The sequence below is a fragment of the Muntiacus reevesi genome, chromosome 7 (assembly GCF_963930625.1).
Source record: "Muntiacus reevesi chromosome 7, mMunRee1.1, whole genome shotgun sequence".
NCBI classification, from domain to species: Eukaryota; Metazoa; Chordata; class Mammalia; order Artiodactyla; family Cervidae; genus Muntiacus; species Muntiacus reevesi.
The window spans coordinates 41,657,687-41,676,701 of NC_089255.1; the positions used below are offsets into that span (position 1 = coordinate 41,657,687).

A 19,015-nucleotide genomic window follows, 5' to 3' on the forward strand; every position below is an offset into this window, starting at 1 on the left:
CTTTTCCAGTCCTGTGGCCACTGCTAAGTTTCCCAGATTTCTGGCACATTGACTGCAACACTTTCACAGCATCATCTTTTAGGATTTGAAATAGCTCAACTGGAATTGCATCACCTTCACTAGCTTCGTTCATAGTGATGCTTCCTAAGGCCCACTTGACTTCGCATTCTAGGATGTCTGGCTCTAAGTGAGTGATCACACCATTGTGGTTATCTGGGTCATGAAGATCTTTTTTGTATAGTTCTTCTGTGTATTCTTGCCACCTCTTCTTAAGATCTTCTGCTTCTGTTAGGTCCATACCATTTCTGTCCTTTAATGTGCCCTTCTTTGCATGAAATGTTCCCTTAGTATCTCTAATTTTCTTCAAGAGATCTCTAGTCCTTCCCATTCTATTGTTTTCACCCATTTCTTTGCACTGATCGCTGAAGGCTTTTTTTAATGTCTCCTTGCTATTCTTTGGAACTCTGCATTCAAATGGGTATATCTTTCCTTCTCTCCTTTGCCTTTAGCTTCTCTTCTCTAAGCTATTTGTAAGGCTTCCTCAGAGAAGCATTTTGCCTTTTTGCATTTCTTTTTCTTAGGGATGGTCTTGATCCCTGCCTCCTGTACAATGTCATGAACCTCCATCCACAGTTCTTCAGCCACTCTATCATATCTAATCCCTTGAATCTATTTGTCACTTCCACTGTATAATCATAAGGGATTTGATTTAGGTCATACCTAAATGGTCTAGTGGTTTTCCTTACGTTTTTCAATTTAAGTCTGAATTTGGCAATAAGGAGTTCATGATCTGAGCCACAGTCAGCTCCCAGTCTTGTTTTTGCTGACTGTATAGAGCTTCTCCATCTTTGGCTGCAAAGAATATAATCAATCTGATTTTGGTGTTGACCATCTGGTGATGTCCATGTGTAGTCTTCTCTTGTGTTGTTGGAAGAGGTCGTTTGCTATGATCAGTGTGTTCTCTTGACGAAAGTCTGTTAGCCTTTGACCTGCTTCATTTTGTACTCCAAGGCCAAATTTGCCTGTTACTCCAGGTATCTCTTGACTTCCTACTTTTGCATTCCAGTCGCCTGTAATAAGAGGACATCTTTTTTGGGTGTTAGTTCTAGAAAGTCTTGTAGGTCTTCATAGAACTGTTCAGCCTCAGCTTCTTGAGCATTACTGGTTCGAGCATAGACTTGGATTGCTGTGACACTGAATGGTTTGCCTTGGAAATGAACAGAGATCATTCTGTTGTTTTTAAGGTTGCAAACCCTTGGACCCAATAAATTCTAGGAATATGTCCTATAGGTATGTGAAAGTCATATGTGAAATGACTTTGCACAAGATTATTCATTCCAGTACTGTTTATTATAGCAAAACAAGGAAAAACACAGTAGAAATAAACAATTCAAATAATCATCAGTAGGAATAAGGGGCTGGTTCAACAAATAATAAATTCAGAGAATGGAACCTATAAAGTCATTTTAAAATACTAGGCCACTGTATTCAAGTCACTTGAACATTCTCCAAGAAATGCTGCAAAGTGAAAAGAGCAGGGTGTATATAATACAGTATGCAGAATACGCTACCACTTGTATTTTAAAAATGGAGACAATGTTTTATTATATCTATTTCTGAAAGGCTGCACAAGATATTGACAATTTTCACTGCCTCAGGGGTGAGAACTGGGTGGCTAGAGAGGGAGACTTTCCACTGTGTACTTTTTTATGATTTGAATTTTCAACTAAATGAATGTTGTACTGATTCAAAACATTAATTAAAAGCTGCTTTCTTTAAATGAAAAATTCCAACCTCACTGAAATACCACCTTCAAGTGTTAAAAAAATAGAAGTATAAAATACACTAATACCATGACAGGGAGAACCTGTGGATATGTAACAAAACTTAATCATAAATTTGAGTTAAAATTAATATACTATCATAACTTGATAGTAATTTTACTTGTTTTTAGAATTTATGTAAAAAATTTTTAATAATTAATTTACAATATCATGTAAGTTTCAGTTGTGCAGCATAGCAATTCAGTTACATACACACACACACACACACACGTGTGTGTGTGTATATATATATAGTTTTTCAGATCCTTTCCCCTTATAGGTTACTACATAATTTTGAGTATAGCAGTTTATGCAGGTCTTTGTAGGTTATCTATCTTATACATAGTACTATGTATATGTTAATCCCAGTATCCTAGTTTATCACTACCTTCACTCCTCCTTTCCCCTTTAGTAACCATAAGTTTGTTTTCTTTGTCTGTCTGTTTCCATTTTGGAAATAAGTTCCTTGTGTCTTCTTTTTTCCTTTTAGATTCCACATAAAAGTGATATGGCATTTGTTTTTCTGTCTGGCTTGGTTCACTTAGTGTGATAATCTCTAGGTCCATCCATGTTGCTACAAATGGTATTAGTTCATTCTTTTTTTTTTTTTACAGCTGAGTAATATTCCATTGTGTATATATACCACATCTTTATCCATCCTTCTGTTGACAGATATTTAGTCTGCTTCCATGTCTTGGTTATTGTAAATAGTGCTGCAATGAACATTGGGATGCATGTAACTTTTCAAGTTATGTTTTTTTCTGGATATATGCCCAGGAGTAGGATTTCTGGGCCATATGGTAACTCTATTTTTAATTTTTTAAGGAACTGTCATACTATTCTCCATAGTGGCTGCACCAATTTACAGTATCACCAACTGTGTAGGAGAGCTCCTATTTCTCCATACCCTTTCCAAAATTTATTATTTGCAGACTTTTTGATGATGGCCATTCTAGCAGTGTGAGGTGACACCTCATTGTAATTTTACTTGTCCTTCTAGAATTTAGAAAGGTTTTAAGGCGATAACTTGAATGACCCAGTCATTTGACAACTCAAATTTTAACATCTCAAATTTTAAAAGGCAGTAAAAATTTTACCACTAATATTCTCCCACTGAAAAACATTTTTAAGAAGGACTTACTCAACATTTCTCCCATTTACTCTCTTCTATTTCTTCAGTTTCTTTAAAGCTACAAGTGCTGCCAATCAGTAGCAAACCAAAGCTATGCCACAAGAAACAATAAATGTAGTTGTCACTCACTTTCATGGTCCATTGCTGTAGCTAACTTGGTCTTCGTACAGTCCACCTGCTGGAAAGAAGTTGGAGTAGGCACTCAAGACAGATCATTTGCCCTGTAACCATTATGGGTGTCTCATGACCAGAACCTCAATCTCCTGTAAGAGATAGCATACCAAAAATGTCTTCCCTAGAGGAACAATAATTTTGTATAAAATTCCAGGATGATTTATTTATTGCCCCCCTGCCCATGGAGAAAGCACTCTAATGTTCCCCGGGTCTCTTGGTTTTGTGAACATAATTTTTAGTTTCATAAAAACTCTTGGTTCAATACTTGCCTGGCAGGGGTGTATGAAGATGATACTGATGTCATCCAGATATTGCCACCACTACCAAATGGAAAGCCATTTTTGTACGCAACTGAAGCAGCTTAGCAGAGCACAGCACGGTAGGAAAGTGCTCCACTTTTTACCCAAAACACAAATACTCTACCTCATTTTTATGTGATACACAAATTCAAGCTTTTTTTCAATGATTGCTATCTAAATCCTGCAATAGTTCATGTTTCAAACATAAAGTTTATATGAATCAGAATTTTTTTAAAAATCTTTATTTCTCCATGTCCTGTGTCATGTTCACCACCATTCAGTACCCATGTTAAATGGATGATGCACAAAAAGTTATCTTCACTATTAGATAAACACAAACCACTGGACCCCTAGAAAATGTTATTGAGGGATCTCTATCATTAAAACAGAAAAAAGAAAGAAAAAAAAACACCCAGGGGAAAGAGTGAGCACAGTCCCCCACTACCACAAATTATGCAGCCAAGTTTCCCACATCTGGGGACATTGCAAGGGTCAGCCTATCCGGAGTGCAACAGATGAGCTGCACACTGGAAAAACCACCTTCATGTTTATGGTATCTCCCCTGCCAGGCAAGTATTGAACCAAGAGTTTTTATGAAACTAAAAATTATGTTCACAAAACCAAGGCTCATTAAAATATTTTTAATATTAATATAATTTCTTCTGTCTTAGAAATACACAAAACTTTAAAATATTATAGCATTATTCCACAACAAGACTCTATGGACAAATACAAAATGTTTTACAAATAGAATAATCTACACATTCAAAACACTTTCAATAATTATTTCATGATTTTTTGGAGGCATGGTAAAGATCCAAATGGAATGAGCGTTGCTTTAATTAGGATAGTTATTTTTATAATTTCAATCTTTCACAGCTTAGTGTATATACAATCTTACTGTCAATAAAATAGAGAACTGAGTATTTTCCATCTCCAAATAGCCTTGTAATGAAAATACAGAAAATACCCTGTGTGTTACACTTCTTGGAGGAACCAGTTGTTATGAAGAATCATTAGGGCTTGTTTCCTCTGTGAATACTTTCCAACTGCTTTTGGTATGTATGCTGATCCCAAGTGTCAAATAACAGCCTAATCAATTTACCTGAATGTGCTATTCTGGAACATGAGCTGATGATGTGTAGCCTTTCCTTTCAAATCAATTACTGAGGTAGCTCAATCAATGTAATTATTGGCTTGAAGTGAAAAGGAAGAAAACAGATAAGTTTTCCTATCCACCAAAATGCTCATTTTTCTAACTCATCCATCACACAGTTTTAGGGATGAGTGGAAAGAAAAAATTAAGACTAGAAGATTAATCCAGAGAGAGTGTATGTGAGGGAATGGATGAAAATTTCTCACTTAATTGGTGGTTCTGTAATAAAAGATTCCTCATATTCTAACTAATTCCCATTTATATTTCTGTTTTCTAACATTCTGAACTATAAGAATCATTTCAATAGATACCACATACACATATAATATATAGTACACAGTAGACAATATGGCACTGGGCAACAATTTAAAATACTCATGAAATACACATGATTGTAAGGCACTTTTGCGGTTTACAAAAGTGAATGCCTCAAAATTATGTATTTCCTCAAAATGAAGAAATATCCTCCTAAAGGTTTATAGGATTCCGGAAAAGTCAAGTAGGCATGAATCATTAGTGATCTGGGTCAACATTTGAGAACCTTGGTATAACTGAAGACTAGAGATATAAGAGGTAAATACTATTTTAAATTACAAAGTTCTGTATGTCAGCGTCAGGATTCTAAGTTCTTCTGGTTTTTTGACCACAGAAGACTGAAGAATAAACAAAACACTCATAGTGGACTGTTGTTAAGATTTACAGATGACCCAAGATCAAGTCAATTGTAAGAAACTGAGAAGAATAAATACTTTGAACTTCTTTTGCAAAGTTATTTTTTACAAATATAGATTAGATAGCATCTTACTCAAACTACTTCAAAATGTGAAATTTCATGGATTTTTAATCAATAATTTAAAATCCCCAATTACTGTTACTCTAAATAATATGATCTTTTTTTTATGATTCTTTGAAATTAAAAGGAGGTTTGCAATCTACAATATATTTTCTTGTCTAGGCAAGACAAAAAGAAGCTTAGATATTATAAAGCCAAAAAGTTAAGGGAATAATCACTTTTTCATGCTTTAGTTCCCAGAAATTCCAAAAAAGCCAAATCTCATGAGGATAGATCACTAGCAAAGTCAGAAGGAAAGATACAACTGTACCTTTTTAAAGAGCATGGACTTTAAAAATATGTTATTTCCATGTTGCCAATTTAAAAAATTCAGTGGTTATCTAAATGGCATACCTAAAAATGACATTTTAAACCAATTTTCTTAAAGAATGTAGTTAGTAAATTCTTTTGCTGAATGTGGAGATCAAAATGCACACCTAGCTCCTTTCATTATTTACAATTTAAATCTTTGTTGCACTTCATCTACAATCATTCCAGAAATTGCAAGCGAAGAAGTGGCAGCAGGGGAAGGTGCATTCCTCACATGAAGAATGCGACTCCCAATGTCCCCAACGCCTCCATCAAATACAAAATCGTCTATGAGATTTCCATCTTTATCCAGGGCTTGGGCTCTTACTCCAGCGGGGCCCCTGCAAAAGCAAGAGTGGCAGTCATCTGACTAGGAGAGAGAGGACACTTTACATATGTGTCAGTGGTTTCAAAGTATTCTTAAAGCAATAAAGTCTTTACTCTTTTAAGTGTACAGTTATGTGAAAACCCAACCAGTTTGTAATTAGCCAAAGGCTGTCAGTTGTAGCCTGTCAAACATACATCCTTAGCCTAAAATACACAAATGGGTTCTTTCCAAAAGTAGCAGATAAATCCATACTTAATTAGACTAGATTTATTTTTATTTGAATTTACAAAATGAATTTATTATAAAATCAGTCATTAGAATATAAGGCTTTTCTAATTGATACAAAGCAAAGAAACCAAGAATTATATGTGTCAGCTACATTCCTATAGCAGTTACAGACTTCTATGTACTGTTGTGTTTTGTTTTGGTTGAATACTATTAAAATTTATGGAGAAAAACATTTGCAAATGGTAGCAAATTCTTGTTTTGTAGTTTGTTTTTATTTTTAACAGTTTAGCCTTTAATATCAGGATAACCTTCAATCAAAGAGAAATGACCTGGAGAAGGAAATGGCAACCCACTCCAGCATTCCTGCCTGTAAAATCCCATGGACAGAGGAGCCTAGCAGGCTACAGCCCATGGAGTCCAAAGAGTCGGACAAGACTTGGTGATTAAACCTTGCGTTGCTTTACCTTGCCTAATACAGTAAGATCCTTTAATACTAAAAGTTCTGCGTTATAACACTTGAGTTCACAAATTAGATTTGTTTTCTTTTTAGTTTTTAAAAAATGTTACAGATAAAACCTGAATAAAATATTTTTGGAGTCCAAAAGTACCTCCACTGAAACCATGTAAAAAAAACAGTTGAAAACAGGTGCCTTTTATATACCACCACGACTCAAGAAATCAGGCAATGATATTAAACAATTTTGAATGATTCTGGGCCAATGCAGATACGCACTTGAGGAAGATACGAAGAACATTATGAAGAGTACTGCCCTCTAAGACCGCAGACTAACTAAGGAAAGATCATGATAATAATAGCCTTTTTTTTTTTTTTTTTACCAAGTCTTTAATCCATGCTAGGAATTCTCTCATTTAATCCTCACAGCTCTAAGACGCTGATATAGTTTATATTTAACAGCAAAGAAAATAGCAAGATTAAGCAACTTGCCAGAAGTCACACAGCTAAAAAGTTCATTTGTAGAGAGATAAGTAAGAATACTGAAGCCTGCAAGGAATTTGGACAGGAGATTTCTGAGCTGTAAAGATTTCCAGGTAAGAATCAGATACATCACTACCACACAAAAAGACAGAATGGGAAGCTGAATTTTCTTAGGGTAAGGATATATAACAGCCTATTGGCCAGGGTGTGGTCCATTTAGGTCAATTCTGTGTTTATAAATTCTCTCAGCTCATCAAAACAGCATCTCTCCTCTCTTTTCTTGGATAATAATCCAGTTGCTGTTGTGAGCATCTCTATGAGTTTTCTTGTCCCTCTCCTTTTATCTAGCAGATGGCCAAATGAGGGGACGCACAGTGGCATGATCAGCTACTGATGTTGAGTGTTCAAAAAACTTTTCTCTCCATGAAGGTTTTGTTAGTATATTCTCCTTACTCTTTGGAAGCAAAGAGAAGTTAATGCTAATTAACTAGTTAAAATGTGTCTATACTTATTTATTCCTCTTGTAAACACCAACTATTTTTTCAACATCCCCTACATTCCTGCCCAAGTATTCAAAACCTATAATCCAAACTGTAAAAAACAATATACAAGATTAAGTTTTTCTAAGGAACTTAATTTAGGTTGAACTACTATTTCATATGAAATGTTTAAATTATCAAATTCTTCATGTGTTCATGTTTCCTATTCAGCACTTAATGAAACTCCAGGGTTTTTCTTTGCATGATTCCATACAGGCATTCCCCCTTATCTTCAGGTAAATACTTTTAACTTGAAGTTTTAGGTAAAATAAACCATAAACATCTTCAGGGCCAGAATTGAATCTTGCACAACACTCCTATTTCTGCCCTAATTGTGTACATAAGAAGTATTCAATAGAGGCTTCTCAGGTGGCACAGAGACTCCACCTGCCAATTCAGGAGACACAGGTTCAATCCCTGAGTTAGGAAGACACCCTGGAGGAGAAAATGGCAATCCACTCCAGTATGCTTGCCTGGAAAATCCCATGAACAGAGGAGCCTGGTGGGCCATAGTCCATGGGGTCACAAAGAGTCAGACATGACTGAGCATACATGCTCAGTCTCTAGAAAATTTTAATTGTTTAACCTTTAATTCTATTTTAATAGCTGAAAGAACAAATGATTCAGAAAATACAATATTTGTAAATTTAGCTATATTTAACTGTTTAATGTTATTTCTAGCAACATATTTTGCCCTATTTGTAACTAAATTTAATAGGAATGCAAGTCTTAGACCCTTAAATATGTCTAGAAACAACAGGTGAATATGTAACTAATGGCATTTATTCTTCTGAGAAGTGTTGTATTTATTGCTTTATTATTCTGTGGCAGGCATAATCCCGTGGGCTAGAAAATAGCTATGACAAGCCTCCACTGACACCTTTGTTGATGAGTTGCTAAGTTGTGTCAGACGCTTTTGCAACCCCATGGACGATAGCCCGCCAGGCTCTTCTGTCCATGGGATCTCCCAGGCAAGAATGCTGGGGTGGGTGGCCATTTCCTTCTCCAGGAGATCTTCCTGACCCAGGAATTAAACCCATGTCTCCTGCATTAAGAGGCTGATTCTCTACCATTGAGCCACCATGGAAGCCCACTAACATTTTTGGCCAGTTCCAAATAGGACAATTTCGCATTTTATAAAACTTACCATGGGGTCTACTGTTAACCTAAAAATAGAAGTTCACATGAGCATATTTAAATTGGGAGTGGTGATACAGGGCAAGTCAACCACTCCATCTTAATTTCCAAACTCGATGGAAGGGTATAAGGAATTTTTATTATTAATATTCAACCAAACTAGACTGCAACAAAAGGACATGTAAATGTTTTGTGAGGACTTGAATAACATGAGTACTCTGTAACGAGGGTGAAGGAGTTCTATGAATCCATTAAATAAAGTGTTTCATGGTTTAAGTTTCTATTTGTTGGTTATCCATTTTGAATATAGCAGTGTGTACACAATCTTCCCAAACTCCCTAACTATCCCTCCCCCACTCTCTGGCAACCATAAGTCCATTTTCTAATTTGCACATGATGCACTTTTAGCTTGCAATACTGTTCTCGCAGTTTTTTAGATTTACCTTCCAATTAACTAATTTTCTCTTACAGGAGATCTAACCAGCTGTCTAACTTAATCATTTGAGTTTTAAAATTTAAGAACTATACTTTTCATTCCTAGAAATTCTGATTACTTGGTTTCTAAATTTGCCTAGGGTATTTTTTATATTATTATTCTTTTTTCAGTTTACTTCATTTCCTTTTTTAACTCACTGGGATATACTTACTTTATGGTTTCTAATATTACTATTACCCTAAATTTTTAGGGGTCTAATTCTAGTATTTATTCTATCTGCTTACTCTCACTTATGGTGCTTTGTAACTTTTGCTGGTAAGTTCCTATTCAGCAGGATTTTATCTGGGGGAATAGTGTGGGGGTTGATTGAAGTTATGTCCCTCTACAGAAGGTTTTATATTTGTTTTTATTGGTAAAAATAAATATACTGACTTATATTTGCTTTTATTAGTACAAATAAATATACAGATATATATAACATAAATAAAATGAACAGTATAATAAACTTCCATTTTATTAGAAGCTCCACATATTACCATTCTGGGAACACCCTTTTTTTAAATGGAAAATCTTAAACATGTACAAAAGTAAAATGCACAGTATAATGAACTCCCATGTATGTATTATCCAGTTTCAATAACCAACACACAGCCAATTTTGTTTCATCTGTACCCCACTCTCTGTCTTCCTCTCTCCACTGGATTATTTTAAAGCAAACCCTAGATGGCATATCATCCTGCTTCAACATATATTTCTCTTAAAAGGATTCCTAATAATAAGACAAAAATACTAATTGCTTCTTGATGAAAGTGAAAGAGGAGAGTGAAATAGCTGACTTAAAACTCAACATTCAAAAAACTAAGATCATGGCATCCGCTCCCATCACTTCATGGTAAATAAATGGGGAAACAATAGAAACGATACAGACTTTATTTTCTTGGGCTCCAAAATCACTGCAGATGGTGATTGCAGCCATAAAATTAAAAGATGCTTGCTCCTTGGACAAAAAGCTATGACCGATCTAGACAGCATCTTGAAAAGCAGAGACATCACTTTGCTTAACAAAGGTCCATCTAGTCAACACTATGGTTTTTCCAGTAGTCATGTATGGATGTGAGAGTTGGACTATAAAGAAAGCTTAGCGCCAAAGAATTGATGCTTTTGAACTGTGGTGTTGGAGAAGACTCTTGAGAGTCCCCTTAACTGCAAGGAGATCCAACCAGTCCATCCTAAAGGAAATCAGTCCTGAGTATTCACTGGAAGGACTAATGCTGAAGCTGAAACTCCAATACTTTGGTCACCTGATGGGAAGAACTGACTCATTGGAGAAGACCCTGATGCTGGGAAAGATTGAAGGTGGAAGGAGAAGGGGACGACAGAGGATGAGATGAATGGATGGCATCACCGACAAGATGGACATGAGCTTGAGAAAGTTCTGGGAGTTGGTAATGGACAGGGAAGCATGGCATGCTGCAGTCCATGGGGTCGCAAAGAGTCGGACACGTCTGAGAGACTGAACTGAACTAACTAATTGTTTACTATCAACAATATTCAGTTTGTGGTCAAATAACCCTGATTTTCACTCACTCTAATCTGTTTAAAGTAAGAGAGTGAGAGGGAAAATTATTAGTCTGAAGCAGGATCCAAACTAGGCTGGATCTACACTTAGCTTACATTTCCTAGATCAAAATGGTGGTACAAATTGAAACTCCAAGTACTTGTGAGTGCAGGCCCTGGGTTCTAGATTTTTACAGATTTTTTTTCTAGACTTCCTTCTCACTGAGAGTATAGCCTTTCCAGAGTCCCTGGCTTTACAAAGGGATCTCAGTTCCAACTTTTCCCCTTTTACAGACCCAAGGCTTTCTTTCCAGCACTTGAATGGCAACTGAAATATAAGTCCCTAATGTACCTTGATTTGGGTGGTGGATACAAGTTTATACAATTCAAAAGTTCATTGAGCACTTAAAATATGCATATTTTATTGTAAGTAAATCATATATCAATTAAAAATGAAACTCAAGTTATATTGACATCAAAATCAGAAAATGCTCCCCATCCTTCCAGGTCAGCATCAGCATTTCTCTTAGTTCTTGAGTTTTCAATTTCCTCTTTGTTTTCATCTCTGAGATCCCCTTATTTCCTTGTACTCTCAGCAATAAGTATTTCAAAGGGTTTTTTTATTATATTTTCCCAGACTCTCTTAGTGTTTTGTAGTGTGAAAGCTACCACATTCTCTAGACCAGTGCTCAATCAAGGGAGACTTTGCCCCCTAGAGGGCATGTGGCAATGTCTGGAGACATTTCTGTTGTCATACCAGGGAAGTACTGCTGGCATCTACTAGGTAGAGGCCCGGGATGCTGCTAAACATCCTACAACGAATTGGACAGTCCCCCCACAGTAAAGAGTTATTTGGCCCAAATGTCAATGGTACCAAGAATGAGAAAACATTTTTTGCAAAAGGGTCTAGATCACCTTTATTACAGAATTTCTGGCTTTTACCCTTGTATTTCACAATGATATTGTGTAGTCTTTAGCTATCACTTATGATGAAAACATCTTGTCTGAAAATTTACTTGCCTGAAAAATACCTCCCAAGAAGGTATTTTCAAAATGAAGTATGGAAAAAAGAAGGGATCCTGGCAAATATGTTTTCATGTTTTATGTCCTTACAATGCTAAAACATACAAACTAGTTAAATTACCATGTCAAAATTAATCACAGAACAAATTAAAGGGCTTTACAGCTTAAATTAGGAATCTTAGAGATCATCATTTAATAATGAGAAGTTTGTATACCTAATGCATATATTTGACAGGCTATCACTTTGTATGTAGGCTACAGGGCTTCCCTGGTGGCTCAGACGGTAAAGCGTCTGCCCGCAGTGCGGGAGACCCGGGTTCGCTCCCTGGGTTGGGAAGATCCCCTGGAGAAGTACTGTTGCCTGGAAAATTCCATGGACTGAGGAGCCTGATAGGCTACAGTACATGGGGTCACAAAGACGCGGACACGATTGAGTGACTTCACTTTCACTTTATATTCCAGTCTAATGTTCACCAGTAAGTTACTGCCCAAGATGCTCTGGCTAGGCAATGAGAAGTCAAGCTGTGTCCCCTTTGGAGGCTACTGTAATTAAAGGACACCATCTTGAGCTAAAAATCCCACTAAAAGTGCTGCTTTGGTTCTTTTTTACTATCCAGAACTGCCTAATATGCTTCCACCCCAATATTAATGATAGAGCATTTATGGTGTTACATAAGCTGCAAGATATGCAGGACTTGGGCTTCAAAATGTGGGACAGCCTAATTATCTCACTTATTATTATGATGATGACTATTTAAGATTCTAAGCATGTAACAGGTATGAGAATAACATAATGAACACCAATTTTTTACGCAAACAGCTTAAGAAATAAAGCATTCTAGGTTTGATAGAAGCGCCCTGTCAAACTCTCTGGATCCCATTCTCTTCTTTCCCTGGAGTTAACTTCTCTCTTCAATTAGGTAGTTATCACTCCCATGTTTGTTTTTATTTTTACATTTGAAATCCATATACAATATGGTATAAACATATAAATGGTATCAAACATATCTTCTACAATTTTCTCTTCATTACGGATAATTTCTTGCATTTCGTAGCTACAGGAATCAAATGGAATTGCTGAATGTGTTCAGCTTCTCTTTCTCCAGAGAGAGCGTCTGTGACTGAGTTGAACTTGTCCCCCGATGCACCAGCCTACATTGCTGTGTGTTTTCTACTACATGGTAATGAGACTGGTAACTGGAATCCACACCCTTCCTCCCAGAGACAAGAGTATTCACCAAAACTCACAGGCTCCAAGTTCAGTTCTACCATATGAAATCCACTGATCTAAAGAGTTTCCCTCAGACTTCTGCAAAAGTGTGGTAATCAAATCTGGGTAGTGAATTCATTCCAACTATTTATGTATAGAATTCACTACACTCATCTATTGTGTTTTCCAAGGAGTATTAACAGCAGTAACAGACACTTGATTTGACCCATCTATTTTCAGATATAAAACATAACAAGGCTGCTAAAAAATACCACTGAAAACATAAAAGCCTTCATTTATAGGTGAGTGAAAGAACATAAAGCCTAGATATTTTTATCCCTTCCATTTCAGGAGGTGAGTAGAGGGGTGAGAAAGATACAAGTAAAAACATTAGCTCGGTTTAATAGTTCTAAGCATTCAAAGAGGCTGGTCTGGGAATGACACATAAGTCAGATTTAGACCAGGACGCTCCCCTGAGGGAGACAGCTGACGTGATCATTGCTCTCTTCCTAGATACAGAGTCGAGCTGCTGACATTTTACACCAGGCGAGTCCCGCAGCTGTTACTGAGGAGAAAGACATGGTGCTCTAGAGATTCATGGAGGGATCAGTTCAGGGAAGAGGGAGCCTCAAAGACCATGGCTGATTAGGCCTAACAAATGGCTTGTTCAGGAAAAAAGGTGAGCACCTAAAAATACCACCACAGAGGAAATAGGTTTATGTGGTATTTAGGACAAAGTATAGGTTAAGTCCAGAAAACCTTTTAAGAAAATAAAAAAAGTTTTAAATAGTCCTTCCTTTGCCCCACACCCCTGTAGCAAGGACTTAAACTGATTGCTACTGTGCTATTTCCTACTCCTGTTCTGCAAATAGTCCTTGAGTGCAATAGGACCCAAGAAACAGCAAAATAAGTAGAGAGGAAGCAAGGTAAGACAGCAGGTATGAGTTATGTTTCTAAAAGGTTTTAAGAATCAAAGTATCACGTAGCTTATTACCTAATTAGGTAACATGGTAATCAATGATCTTGCACAGAACTGAAGTCAGAAGGCTTTGGAGTCACAAGTGGCCAGGGAGATTAAAAAACTTTCAGGTGAGATGTTTTATTATGAGTGATAGCTAGACACAAGGGGGAAGATGGCATCATAACATAACTGCAATGGAGAGTTCAGCTTAGTGCTGGGCTCTCTAGATAATCATAAACAGACCTAGTTCAAGCACTAAGGGGAGTAATGCAGCAACACCCAAACTGCAAGGGGAATGAGCAACTTGTTAAGAAAGAGAGATGCAAAAATTCAGGGCACACACTGACTGCATGGGTGCTTAGAATCACGAAGTCAGACCCACCTCCCAAGTTCACATAGGTCATGAATGCATTCACAATCCTTACAGCTTTACAGCTTTTCCTTACCTAAGAATGTCACTGATAGTAATTTCAGGGATAAACTTTTGAAGGTGCTTCACTGTTGCACTGAGAAAACATGCTTTGTACATTTCATTAACTCCATAGGAGAAATTCTGGAACACCAGTTTAATCAAGCCACTGAAAGCAAAGAAAATAAAATCTTTATGAGAAAGAATTATTACTGTAAAACATCTCTACAACTATTAGATTCAGGTTGGGGGGTGGTGGGGAGGAGGGTGGAACCACAGAAATCTAGGTGAAATCCAAAACACCACATATTAAAAAGAAAATCAACTTTTGGCCTACATTAGAAGGAAACCTCATCGAAGGAATACCTTCCAAATTCCAGAAGTAAGCACCTTTCAAATTCAAATTCCCAGGTGGTGCTGGTTTCAAACTAGGATTCTATAAAGACTGCCAAAACCAGGGCTTTCTAATGCAATGTTACCTGCTCTTAAAACACACCTAAAAGATATTTACAGATTTTTAAATTAGGGACATTTACCCTACTTCTCTTTAGTCGGTCAGAGGTCAGATATGCTAGTAGTGATTCTCAAGTAAGACTCTGGGGAGCCTGTGTTCATATGTATTTTTACAAGCTCGTAGCTGGGAAGCCCCACCCTAAACTGGTTTCAGAATCTGCACAGGGTGAAATGCAAGTAGGGCTCTGAAAGCTTTCTAGTGATTTTGATGATGTGAAACCCTCTAGAGAGCAACACTGCTAAAAGGACAAAATACTTCAGTTATTTCTTACCATAGTAAATTATCTGCATTTCATATCAATGTAGCAGTACTGCTAATTTTCCAGAAAAGAAAACAACCTTGCTTATCAGCAGTTTCTCCAGAGGTTTTCCAAATCATGGTGACTAGCCTGAAATGACCCCATCAAAGTAAGCCATCTACTGATTTTGAGAGAAACTTTCTTTTTTTTCAAACTCAAAGGTTAGCAAGACAAGATTTGGATTGTCAGATGGGTGATCACTCTTGGCTCTTTTATAACCAAGACATCACCCTGGCTCATCAGAATTTTCTTGAAGTAGTTAAAATGTTATGCTTATTTCACAAAGCTCGTAATTCCGGTTGTTTAAAAAATCAATATACCAATCACAAATATGAAGATTTATCCAAATAAATCTAATATCAAGAAAGAAAAAATTTCCCATATTACAAGTATAAGCACTTAAAATCATTTTTTAAGGAAAAGAAGTTACCTCTTGATCATTATATCCATAATATCTCTGGCACTGAAGTCAAAGGGTCTGTAGCCTTCTCGTTTAAAGGCAAGAACTGCATTTGGCCCTAGCCAAATATTGCCATCCATCCTTGGTGTGAAGTGAACTCCTAGGAAAGGAAATCGGCTATCGGGGACCTACAGATTGAACACAGCAAACAGAGCCCCATTTCACACTGCATTTTATTATACACACAAACATTGAACTGGTAATATAAAACACCTTCTTCCCATGCATTTACTTGTGATCTGTGCTCAGGTAATACTTTTCTACATACATGCTTCTGCCTAAAAATGCCACACAGGAAACCTGACGCCATGACAATGAGGCACACTGTCCCATCTATTCCTCTTTCTGGGTAAAGACAAAAACTGTCCTACTTTAGGTTATTCCTATGTTTAGGTTATTCCCCACTCCTACCATCCCCAACTAGGAATCTACGCAGCTGACAAGTAAAATCAGAGCTGCCAGAAAAAAACCCACCTTCACAACACAGGCTTTTGTCAAGTGGGAATGCAACAGGTTGGAACAGATGATGGAAGTTTTGGCAAGGTCAAAAACACTGAATAGCTGAATACTGGTAGTTCAACCTAGTAGGTCCAGACAGAAGAATGAGCTTTTCATTTAAATGCCTATGTCTTCTACACCATGAAACTACAGAGTGGCCACATCCCCTTTCTTGCACTTATAGATAAGTGAACTGAGAAAGAAGGTTGGCATATGGGCTTGTTACAAGGAAAAGTTCTCTTAGGAGTACTCCTTCCAGAGAGAGGTGGGAGAATCAGGTTCTTTCCTCACTGTTCATCCTGTACTTGTGGGCAAGTACTGACAATTTAGGGCTTCCCTTATGGCTCAGCTAGTAAAGAATCTACCTGCAATGTAGGAGACCTGGGTTCAATCCCTGGGTTGGGAAGATCCCCTGGAGAAGGGAAAGGCTACCCACTCCAGTATTCTGGCCTGGAGAATTCCATGGACTATATGGTCCATGGGTAGTCATGATATCAGAACTAAGATGTAGGGATTTAACCCAGAGAAACAGGTGGAATGCTTGAACTAAAAAAGCCCTTTAAAATATCTCTTGCGTCTAACCCTGGGAAAAGTTTTTGTTTCATTCCCTTTTTGCCCACAAGTCTCTTGAGAAAGCAGAGGCATCACGGTGTGCGTGTGTGCTCAGTTGCTCAGCTGTGTGCAATTCTTTGTGATTCTATGAACTGTTACCCATCAGACTCCTCTGCCCTGATGGGAGAGGATTTTCCCAGCAAGAATACTAGAGCAAGCTGCCATTTCCTCCTCCAGGGGATCATCCTGACTTAGGGATCAAACCTGCGTCTCCTGCACTGGCAGGCGGATTCTTTACCACTGAGCCACCTGGGAAGCCAGATGTATCATTACCTACCGGATAAATATTTCCTTTTACAAGATAGCGCTTTTCTGGCTTCAAGACTAGGTAATCTCCCCGGAATGGTACAATTCGAGGATTGGGATTGCAGCCACTCAACTCGGAAATACGATCTGAGTAAAGTCCTGCACATGTCACAACATACTGACATTGAACCTCCTCTCCCTAGGGCAAGAGAAAAGAACAGTGACTTGTGGGAAGCAGAAAGAATAGGTGATAGCAAAGACAATAAAGGCACAGATCTGGATCATTCATTCATTCGTTCATTCATGGCTGCATCACACAGCTTGCAGGATCTTAGTTTCCTTTCCAGGTATTGAACCCAGGCCCCTGTGGTGAAAATGTCCTAACCACTGGACTGCCAGGGAATTCCCATCTTTTTATCCTTTTTAAAAGATGAGATTAAATACAAGTATCAGCAAAAGAAGTTCTTCAGCATTTAGTTGGAAGGGAGAAACTCAGAGCAGTGGCACCCAAGAGGATATCAGCTTAAATTTTATACTTTAGAGTTACAGTGGTTGACCTAGCGAGGATACCTGACAAGCCACATACAGACAGCTCTTTTTTAAAAAGACCTACCGTGGAACTTCTTCACTACTTATTGCATGAAGCCACCTTCATTTAGGTGGCCTCAACCTATTCGGCCTCTTCTGTATTTCAAATAGCTTCTCCTGTCTTATCTAGGGGTAATTATCCTGTTACTCTCAGGTTGCTTCACACTCAATAACCTTGCCCAATTCCAACTGTAATCTACCCAGCAACCAATTTTTCCCTTCTGATCAGCATCTACTTTGCAAAATGAGGCTACTTTTCAAAATTCAGTCATTCAACCCACATTTACTGAGAATGCACACTATGGTCAAGTTTTGCTTTTTTTTTCAAGGTTTGTTTTAATGACTAGGAGACTACTAATCTTAGGCTGTGTTTTCTCATCAATTTTATTTGTGATTATCATCTGCATATTTTTCACTTTACTCTAATCGGGTTAGCCAATTTGTGACTCAATTTCCTAAATGATTTCACTTAACCCTAATTCCCTACCATTCTCCATTTCTATTGCTTTATTTCTTACAGAGGAAACAACTAATACCTTCTCCCTCCACGTAATTTCTTATTCCTAGATTTCCTTCCGAGAGGACCTGTTTCTGAAGCCTTGAGGTTCTCATCTCCCTCAGTGTTCTCTTTCTTTCTAAACTTTACTGATTTATCCGTATGCTATCTCTGTGTTCATCCTGTTTTTGCCCAGCTAATAAGATAAGCCTCTTTTCAACAGTTATACAACCACACTTCGGACAAAAATCAGATGAAACTTCTTTGCAGTGAATTCAAATTAGCCAGACTAAACTCATGAAAGCTTTAAGATCCTTGAAGTCAAAGGACTATGTCAACAAAAATATAAATGCCTCTTCTAAGTAGGTTAATATCTTTTCCGTTCATCTAGAACTATATACCAGAAGTACAAAAAAATTTTCATGTGATATTAATCTACTAGTAACTACTTGAAAAGTCAGCAATTCTTTTGTTCTTAGAACATAAAATGAAGATAAGTCTTATGATAAACGTAAAGATAAAAGAATTCGTAGAATGGTACCAGAATGCAATAACTTAAAAGTTCTTTTAAAAACTTGAGGAACAATTCAAAGGAAAAAAAATATTAAATAATTCAGTAACATTAATTTCACACCCAAAATGGAAATTTTTAATTTACATTGACTTATTATTTGGTAGGCCCCTATGGGAGGAATCACAGCACAGAACTTTAGGATTTTGGAAGAAAGTTACACCATCCTCTGCAGGTAATTAGCCTCCTTTTGAGAAAGCGCTTCTGCCTTTGATTCAACACTTGACCACAGGTCACCAAGT

General features: G+C 37.2%; 1 protein-coding gene and 1 non-coding gene across 3 annotated transcripts in view; both read right to left on the reverse strand.

Moving 5' to 3' along the window:
• Positions 1-1,397: 1,397 nt before the first annotated feature.
• The window catches only part of L2HGDH (L-2-hydroxyglutarate dehydrogenase), a 49,625-nt gene continuing 32,007 nt past the window's right edge, over positions 1,398-19,015 (reverse strand). Inside the window, exons 7-10 of one of the 2 annotated variants that reach the window (XM_065941901.1) lie at positions 17,150-17,317; positions 15,733-15,890; positions 14,528-14,659; positions 1,399-6,066 (exon numbers count right to left, since the gene is read on the reverse strand). In XM_065941901.1, coding sequence (XP_065797973.1) covers positions 5,871-6,066; positions 14,528-14,659; positions 15,733-15,890; positions 17,150-17,317 — 654 coding nt within the window. In that variant the 3' untranslated portion in view covers positions 1,399-5,870. Of the gene's footprint in view, positions 6,067-14,527; positions 14,660-15,732; positions 15,891-17,149; positions 17,318-19,015 lie in introns of both variants that reach the window. The other variant, XM_065941902.1, reaches the window with a different exon arrangement.
• On the reverse strand, positions 3,842-4,005 carry LOC136172807 (U1 spliceosomal RNA). The gene has a single exon (XR_010664140.1). It is a non-coding gene; the product is annotated as a U1 spliceosomal RNA (small nuclear RNA).